At 37.4% G+C, this 10,105-nt stretch overlaps 1 protein-coding gene across 1 annotated transcript in view; it reads right to left on the bottom strand.

Annotated features, from left to right (window-relative positions):
• The window catches only part of LOC306763782 (ras GTPase-activating protein 1-like), a 36,680-nt gene extending 27,412 nt beyond the window's left edge, over window positions 1-9,268 (bottom strand). Inside the window, exon 1 of the mRNA XM_079250688.1 lies at window positions 8,062-9,268. Within this exon, the coding sequence (XP_079106814.1) occupies window positions 8,062-8,597 (536 nt within the window). The 5' untranslated portion in view covers window positions 8,598-9,268. The remainder of the gene's footprint in view (window positions 1-8,061) is intronic.
• Between the last annotated feature and the right edge of the window lie 837 nt (window positions 9,269-10,105).

The raw sequence follows: 10,105 nt of genomic DNA, 5'->3' as shown, positions 1-10,105 counted from the left end.
TGTCAAACCTGGGGACGCAAGAGAAGGGAGTGGCACATCTACAGAGCCAGAAAACTGTAAGAATGCATATTTAGTAGGGCTGTGACGATATGCTTTTGTCCCGATTCGATTCGATTCCGATTTTTTGGGAGTCGATTTAATTTAAAATGAGATTCTCAAAATTCTTTGCAAAACGTTTTGTTGCTTCAGAGTTTTCTTGATTTCAATTAGGAAAGAACAACACAAAAGCAGACCATCATTCTGCTGCTATAAAACCCAAGAAGACAAGTAAAAAGATCAATAAAAACAATAAAAATGACAAAAATATTATAATGGATTATTTTTAATTTATCTTAAAAAAAAAAAAAAAAACTATGAAAAAAAACTTTTAAAATTGTGAAGCAAAAAATACCAATATTCGATTTTTCCATTCCATTTTACCACCCCAAATACTTAGCACATAACATGCATAATGGAAACAAATCAGACAACCTCTTGGTCTGCCTCATCTCCATAAGGGTAGTTTTAAATAGATATATTTAACCATGCTTAAAAATAAAAACATAATTTTGTGAAGCATATGCACTTAAAATAACTAAAATTGGTGTAAACCACATGCCAAACATTCAAGAAAATGGAAAAAAAAAATGCTAGAGCTTTCAACATAAACATTGTTCAAGTTTAAGTACAAACTAAGTCAACTGAGAAACGTTTAACCTTTTAAAGGCCACTTTTGTTGTATGCATATATTTTAATGAAGAAAAACATGTTTTCCTACACTTCCATTTCAAACTTCTTTTACATAGCCATTGTGATAATTTCCTGTTAATTTGCTAACAACACTGGTCTCATTCACCTATATTCAGTGGAATATTCCCTCTACCACCTAAATGCCATCAGTCATTCTGACACACTGAAACAACATCCTAACATGATGTTTACACAATTAACAGCAGCACTTAATAATTGCATCTACATCATAAGTAGTCGACCACCTGTTCAATGTGAGAGAGATTTGACAACATTAGTTAAATCTTGTTAGGCCCATATGGACATTATTAGTTGCCTCCACACTATAGGACACCCAATGCATCTTGCTTTCTGGATCTTTATCGAGCTTTCAACAGCAATGGATGACTTTTGACCACTCACGAACACAGGAGGGACCAACGGTGATCTCTGGGCAAAAGGAGAGAGATTACCGCCTGGTGAGTGCCCGCAGAGACAGGAAATAGCAAAAAGCAAAGTAGAGCTGGTAATCCTAGTCTATCAGCAGAGCAGGGGCTCAGCTTTCAGAGTAGGTTGCTTTTACTCATCTTATATTCACAATTCCCCTATCTCATATTTGTCATTTTGGACCTACCCTTATAAAAGCCTCTGAAAATGCATCAAGCTACTCCAAGTAGACCATTTTAACAGACTTGCTAATGTATTTAGCTGTCAGACAAATGTAACAAACCAATGTGAATGAGCAGCTTTATGGGGAAACAAGAGAAAGGACAAAAAGAGAATACCTTGGAGCAGTGGAGTTCCTTGAACCAAGTCTAATTGAGCAATGACTGATTTGAACTATGTTTGTCTTATCTAGCCATGTTAGACTGGCTTCGAGTTTAAATGTCCTACACTTCATTTTGGACAAAGCTTTTTTATTTGTTTGTTTTACTGTCACATTGCTGATACGGACTGTAGTTGTATGGTAAAAACACTAATTGTACAAGGATTATAAGCATGCAGTTTTGTTTCTTGCTGTGTGTAGCCTCACACAATCACTATCCCATAATAGGGCTGCTAAATTTTGGTAAAAAATAATAATCACAATTATTTAGAGTGAAATTGAGATCTCGATTATTTAACATAATCATCCATTATCTTTACCAATATTCATTTATTTAACATTAAACAGTGGCTTTTAAACAATGTCTTTAGGATTCCACAAATTTTAGAAAACAAATACCATTACGCTTTGTCTTGACAAAGTTAAAATATTGATGTAAACTGAATAGATAAATATAAACTATGTTGTAGTGAACTTCCACAACCTACTGCAATTATTCTACATTGCACCTGCAGCTGGAGCAGACTGAGACTGGCCGTCTGTGAGTGCTTAGGTCGGGGAGAAGCTCCTGCTGCTCGTTTATGACAGTTAGCTCAATACAAAATGTACTTCAAGTCAGTACCCAAAACACCAGAAAAGTTTCAATAACTCCAGTAAAAGTCACTAGATTTGTCACTAGTTGCTTTTAACAAAAGATGCCAATGGGGTTTGGAAAGTTGCCAGATTTAGCAAGAAACTTGCCAAGTTGGCAACAGTGGCCGAATAAAGCCAAAGCGGCTGTGGGAGGAGTTTACAGCACATCGCTGCAATGTCATGACACTCGATTTGGTAACTGAAGCTAGCATGAGAGTAAATTGCAAAGAGAGAAAAAAAAAAGAATCACACCCTTTTATTTTTATGATCATTGAAAACCCAGATCGCCCAGCTTATCCCATAATGCACTGGTCAGTGACATCAGCCCCCAGGTCTATTAAGCTTTATGACTCCACAATGACTGGCTTAGAAAAACAATGTGGACAAATCACATGTCTGATATTTTCACTTAGCCATTTTCATACAATAGCAATGAAGAGACTTCTACAGTTACAAAGTTATGACAGAATGTTGTAAGACTTCAAATATTTTTTTTGGTATCTAAAAGTACACAACCAATCATTTTTCAAAATTAAAACAGTATTATTCTGAAAATGTCAGATTTTGTCAAATAGGTTTAAAACTTTAAGGATTCTGCTAAGGTCACAAGAAATTACTCATGTTTTTAAAACAGAACCAGAAGGGAAAAGGACATTGCAATGTGGGCAGTGGTAGGGCAAAGATTGGACGTAATGTAACATTTTGGAAATGCATATGGACCACAGATTTTGCCTTATTAATGTAAAACAGACCAGACCAGAAAAATTTGGTGAGGTATTTCAAATCAGTCGGTCCAGTAAAACAAACCTTGGCATGTGCATCCTTTGCAATACTGCTTTAAAGACAGAGGGGTATTTGTGGGGCAAAGCGCAAACTGTTTAATACTTTCAACATTTGTCTAGACAACTATTATGTAAAAGTATTACTTTTTTTTTTATTATGACACAAATGACTTAAACAATTTGCTGGCCTAACATATGCGGTTGTTTGTTACTCCCCTACAATATAATCCTAATTAAACTTTGTGAGAGGGCCCTTGTGCCAACCTGTCTAACCATCTCCACTACTGTTCACAAAGGCAATTAGGCAGTGTTGGTGCTAAATTAACAATATAGTTGCAACGATTTCCACAGCTGACTGGTAAATCTGAACTCATTCACACAGCCACTGATCTTCAAATCCACCTTTCTTTCCTTTTTTTTCCTTTATTCCTCCTCAGGGAGACCCTTTATGGACTTAAAATCCCCTCTAATCTTCGTGGAAACTCAAAATCAACGACTCATTTCCCAATGCGCTGTTTGTTTAAGCTCAGGCATGGGGCCACATGTCTAAACATAAGAAGAACAAACACTGTTGGGCACAGCTGACATGAACACACTTGGTATGATGTTACCTTATCACTAGGGTGAAAGCTTTTTCACCGTAAAAATTACTGACTAAAGATGTAATTTAAGACTTACTAATTTAGCTTCCAGTGAATGAATGTCAGCCTGTCTACAGTAACTCATTGTGCTGCTGTGAGTGCATTTACAAAATGTTTCCATCTTCACCTCCCAGAGAAGTTAAAACAAAAAAAACAAAGTAATGCTGAAATTTTGTCTGATTTTCAGCTGGTTGACAGGTTCTCAGACAGACTCGCTATCTGTGGTAGAAGAATAATCACCCGTGTGTGAACACATGGTATATGTGTGGCATCGGAGCTGAACTCTCTCACAGACAGAAAGAGCAGCTAAAAGATGCTTTCATGCAAATTATTTACATGACATCAGAATGTTTACATTTTTAATCAAAGTATTAATACTAAGTGTTCTAGAGGAGAGAGAATCTTAAATTACTTATTGTATGGAACAACGCTTGTACGGAACGCTGTATGGAAAACCAACTTCATTCTCTCGCTTCATTCCCCTACGAGTGGATCTCGTAGGGGAAACACTTGGCAACACAAGTTGTCGATTCAGACAACTTAATACCTTGAAAATCTTTAAATTACTGTAAAAATATTTGCTAAAAGGTTAATATGTTTTCGCTAACAAACTTAATAAGCCACTTACTGTACATACAGTTCAGTAACTAAATTTGTTGCATTTTCTAACAAAGAAATCAATGACTAGTTCACTTTAAAACACTCATCCTACATATTCACATTAAGTTGTAAAAGTTAAAGAATTTTAGACATCCATTTTCATTTTCACCAGAATGCAAAGTTAGTCAATAACAGGACCATTTGACTTCAAGTCTCCCATTTTAGAGACCTGACCAGAAATTCAATGCCATTTATTCTCAAACAACAGAGTTTATACTAATTCAAAGAAAATCTGCAAGGTGATAAATTGGACTTGTAGAATAAACTCTGAAAGATGTTTGTAAGGCCTTGGCACAACTACTACAACAGTACTAAGAACCTAGATTTGAGTCCCATTGGTGGTTATTCATTACTGACAACAGGCACAACGGTGAAACAATGGCCTTCCCCTTCCTCTAAAATCTGACAGAGATATAAAGTGCCTCTTAAAATAAAAGCTGAATCCACACTCCAAGTCTAGTCACTTCTATATCTTACAGTATGAGACAGAAATGATAAAACTCAGCAGTTCTCTAAAGACACTAAAAAGTGAGAGGACTGAATTTAGGTTACAACACCAGCACACACACAGGTGTGGGTATGTGTTCATTCATCTGGCTAGTATCAGAAAATGACCTGTAATAGCAGAAAGACCAGGCCACATTTACCATGCACAATACACTATTTTTTTTTTTTTTTTATTTTAAATACATACTCTTGTGGGTATAAGCTAACCTAGATATAAGGGACTTAGTGTGATTGGGCGGGGATTTCCGATGATGTTTCACACCTTCACTTTCATACATTTGGTTTGGTTTGTATTCAAACTGCACTTAACTCAGGCAGACCAGACCCCGTGGACGTTGTCACATATAAACAACTGTTCCCTCCGGGGTGATACTTTCACAGAAACAGTTTTTCAGGTAAAAAATACATATTACGCAGGAAGACATTTATTTAGTGCAGATGGTTGCAGATTGTTTTTCTGCTTTTTTTCCCCCTCACTTTTATGGACATGAGTTTTCTTCTTTTTTTTTGTTTTTGTTTTGTTTGTTCCGACTGATCAGGGGCCGAGACCACTTTTATTGTGAAGCTCTGAAGAAGAATGCCCAAACCTTGCAGTGCTGCAAGGATCCGGATCAGAAAATACAGCTGAACAGTTGATGGTGGATGATATTTAGTTTATGTAGCATACTATTCCATTTACCTTTTTATCAAAAACACTATACAGCTAGAAAGTATCATACTATTTCTCCATTCACTACATGTTAGGTATTTTAATATCAAAAGCTCCGTTCACAGGTCAGCTCTGCCATGTAGCTGTACTGATGAACAGCTGAGCCCATTTACTAGTGAACCATACAAGCCGAATTTATTGTGTCCTTTCATAATTTGTTACAGCATTTAGAATTAGCAGACATCACGTTAACTTGTCCGAGTTAGCGTATAGTTTGTCGTATTTTACCACCTTCCACATTAGCTAAAACTTAAAAAAAGAAACAATTAGAGTGTCGAGTTGTACTGTGCATGATTCAGTGCCAGCTGTTCAGAGCTTATCATGCATCATCACAACTTCACCCTCATGACAAAATTAGGACTGAACTATTATCATTTTACATTGAAATTGCAACTTAAAACATTATGATTACCAAATCACAATGAGCTTGATTTATTTACGCGCTACATCCAGGTTTGAAACCTGCAGTAGTCACGGTTTCATGAATCCACTTGCTTTAGACGCATTTCCTGTCGCCTTTATTGTGCAGCAACAAGGTCCTTTTTATGAGATTTAAATAAATGCGTCCTTTCTGGAAGACTATCACTTTTTGGCACAATGTGAAAGAATCTGGCAAAAGTTCTGATAGAAATGTGGCCAACCCAGACTACTACCTGATGCAGCTACATATATTCTTGCCTCTGATTGAGAGTGAAATGTTTCTTTTTTTTAAAGGTCCAATTTGTTTGATAACTGCAGCAGCATAAAAGCAATCTCGGTTCGGTATAATGTTGCACCCCCCCAACTGCACTGAGTTTAGCGGACTATCCTGATGTGACTGCTAGGAATGTGCAACAAATTATTGTTTGTAATTTGTTGTTACAGATTTATTGTTAAAAATTAGGCTAAATTGGTGTTTACCAACATTTTTATCGGAACATGGACATGGACACAAAGACATGGAATAATCGGTTTAAATTTTTAGACCATATCGCTCATCCCAAAGTGAATGCACCGTAAGTGCTCAGCTTAACATGTCTGTTTCTATCTTCATCATCCTGAGAGAATTTCAAAGCCAGAATTTCTGTGTGATTTTCATAGGGTTGAAGTCATAATATGCATTCTTTGCTGGTTTGACTGTAAACACCAGTGAGTGGGCGACATCAAGGTGAAACTCTGACGTGCGCAGTACAGAAATCATCTAGAGACAAATTAAGCGCTGTGGTGTAAATCAGATAAATAACTTCAGACTTCATAGTTTTAATACAAGGATAAAGTATGAACATAATCTACCTGAAACGAGTGTTTCAGCACAGGTTGCATCTTGTATTTGGTCAATGAAGGCAGAAAAAAATAAAGCAATTAGATTTTTTTTTTCCCCATATCGATCAACCCTTGATGAACTGTAGCTTCCAACACTTGTTTCGCCTCTGTCATTTTATACATTGCACCCAGTGCAAAACAAAGGTGTCAGCATAAAAAGCTTTGGGAAAAAGGCTAGCAGAAACCTTAGCAGAACTAAAAATGTGATGAAAGCCACAAAAAAAAAAAAAAAGAAAAAAGTTAAGCTGATAAGCACTAACTTCAAGACCACATTTCACCACTAACTTCAATTACTGAGTTTCAAAGAACTTGCAAAGCAAGTCTCAAGCAATCTTTTGAAAGGGCACCAACAGAGATGTGAAATCATTCAATAGAAAGTCCACACGCAGTACTTTAGAAAGTATTTCTCATACAATCTTACCAATATGCTCCCATGAGGCCATCATATTAGTCTGTTAAGACATACAATACATCTCATTATGGTTTGTAATAAAAAAAAAAAAAAAAAGATAATCATGTTGTCACAGGATGCTCACAGACTGCACTGTTCTCACATTTGCCAACAAGAATCAGAGTTAGTGCAAACTGTATAAACATAACTGAGCATTACTTTGAAAGTTGTAGCTGCTAGGAGCTGTAGGATCATTTTATTTTCTTTTATAAAATGACAATGCCTATATTGAATGTAATAAAGGAAGCACTGGAGTGCCTTTCCATAATATTTTAGAGAATTGAAACAGCTCCAACTGGTGAATCACACCATTTTAATCTTAACCTGGTCAGATTAGATTTCACAATATTGTAATGTCCATTATGTCCTTCTTCTGATAGGCAAGAACCACCTTAAGTTTTAAACTTTTTTGTAGTAAGCAGAGTGTTTAAATTTACACAGTTTAATTTCTTAGACTATGTAAAAATAAAAGGAAAAAAAAAAAAAGATCACCAAATGTCACATTCTGCTTAAAACGGGATTGAATCTATCCTTACAAAAAGATTACTTTGAAAAAAGATATATACAAGTGGTAAATAGTAGGCAATGAAACTTTCGGAACACTAAAATTGTGTTATGGTCAATTAATATAGCGATTATAAACTGTCACTGGGACTGGAGATAGATGTTAACTATGAGAATTAGAGGACACTAATGAAACTACAGAGAACAGAGTACTTTCATTGCACACCATTGGGGATTAAATGAACCTGACTAAAACTACACGATCCTTGGGGATGTATAGTCCTAAGCATCAATGACAAAGGCGTGATTTTTTTTTTTTTTTTTTTTGGTATACTTACTGGTTTGTGGGAGGTGCAGAAAGTGGAAACACCACCTCTTCATCATCACCATCCTGTATGTCGCTTTCATCCATGGTGCCCCCGAGCCCCCCACAGCCTTGTGGAGGCGGGGGTGCCGGTGGCAGAGGGGGTAAGACAGTGGGGCCATCCGGGCCGGTTGATGTAGGTGAAATCCGACTGGTTGGACCCTCCGTAGTCGGCGAGTAGCACATGCCGCTCACTGTCCCTGAGTCTGAGCCTTGAAAAACTGAATGTCCACCTCCTGTTCCGCCACTCCCTGTTGCGGACAGCAATGGTCCCGTCATTTCTCCACTAGCCACTGGATAGATAATACTTATGTCGGGAAGTGAGTCTGGAGAAGTGTTTGAATTCTGGCGACGGGTTGATGCTGACCCTTGTCCCAAATCAGTGACTCGCATTCTGCTTGACTTGGGATAGTAGGGGAAAGGGGCCGTCTCCGGGCCTCCTCCGCCTGCCACCGCTGTCCCTGTCGTGACCGAGCCCGTATCGTCACTGCTGACCTCCGCAGCCATCATGTTAGAAAATTAAGTAGAGGGGAAAAAGTCCAGAAGGGAACCTGCCCTTCCCCTCTGTTCTCGGGATAATCCTTCAGTGTTTGGGCTTCAGGAAACAACACAAAAAGTTTCTCAAACGCGCTTTCAGCGTGCAAGCTAATGTTAGCCCACAGCTAACTTAGCTCACTCGGCTGCAGCGGGCGTTAGCTTTAGCACGCATTCGCTCATACAAGACAGTCGAGCTAACACTAGCGGGAAGGCTAGCAGCCTCGAGACACTTGATGAGTTCTTGCTCGCTATGTCTTCATTGTTTCCTGAGTTTAAAGTTCACACAATAACGCCAGTTTGAAATTGACACACAGAATTTTTCCCCGAAAAATGTTTCTATTATTTTCTTTTTAAATCCAGACCTCACCCTCGGCACCAGGCAGACCACTTGTCGAAGAGTGTTGTTTTATTGTCACTGTTGTGTGTAATCCCCGTCTTTCTTTTTTTTTTTTTTTCCCAGTGTTTTCTTTTCCTCTGAGTTTGGTCTCAAAGGAGACTCCGCAAACAACCGAACCTCGTCTATACAGGGCAACTTATCTTCTTCAACGCAAACAAGCACTTAGTTAACCAAAGTATAAAAATCCTGCGCAAACAAGCTAACTTTGCTTTATTTCTGGGTTTCAGAGCTGGTGCCTTCTTGCCTGCTACTGCGCTGCTCTTGTTCCCCTCCCTCTGCTACTCTTCTCTACTCACCGAGCAGACACGACTAAGTGAACACAGAGCAGCACAACTTTAATCAATGATATCTTCAATCACTTTCTATTCACTACTACAATTATATTAAATAACGTTATCCTTACAAAACATATATTAAAAAAAAAAAAAAAAAAAAAAAAAAAGCCAAAGACGAATCTTCCATTGAATATTTAAAAACAAACACAAAGTAGCATATTTGTATGAATAATCTGGAAGTCCAAGTGGTTTTTTTTTTTTTTTGTTTGTTTGTTTGTTTTTTTTTTTGTTTTTTTTTAAATAAAAAAATCTTTTGGGGCAGATATGGCTTGATGTGGTGGTAGGGGTATGGATAGATGTTCCCCCTCGCAGTTCTGCCTTACTGGTGGTATTGGTATACTGGATCCATCTGTTGATGATTTGCATAATTAGTAGGGAGATGCCAGGGCTGCTGATTTTAGTGTTGAGGTCTGACTGCCTGAACGGTGTTTTCCCTATTTATTAAGAAGTCGGAATTTTTTCCCTGTCTCTTCATACTTATATTACTATTTTTTAAAACAGTTTCAAGTCACATTTGTCCACATGTTTATGATATGTCACTTTAAAATCAACTATATGCCTTGCTAACCCCGTTTAAATTAAACCGAATCATGTTGCTTTAGCTTATCAGCACTAAAAAAAAAAACTCTGATATTGAGTTACTGTTTGAGCATTCTCAGTAGTTTATTTTCAGCTCCTGTGTGAAAATCTTGATTAACTGAGCTCATGTGTTGTCCATAAATACACTCAATGAAAACTAAACATGACGT

Source organism: Telmatherina bonti, assembly GCF_933228915.1.
Source record: "Telmatherina bonti genome assembly, chromosome: 13".
In the NCBI taxonomy this organism is placed as follows: domain Eukaryota; kingdom Metazoa; phylum Chordata; class Actinopteri; order Atheriniformes; family Telmatherinidae; genus Telmatherina; species Telmatherina bonti.
Note: the sequence above shows the minus strand (reverse complement) of the source record. Positions and strands in the feature narration are given on the sequence as shown.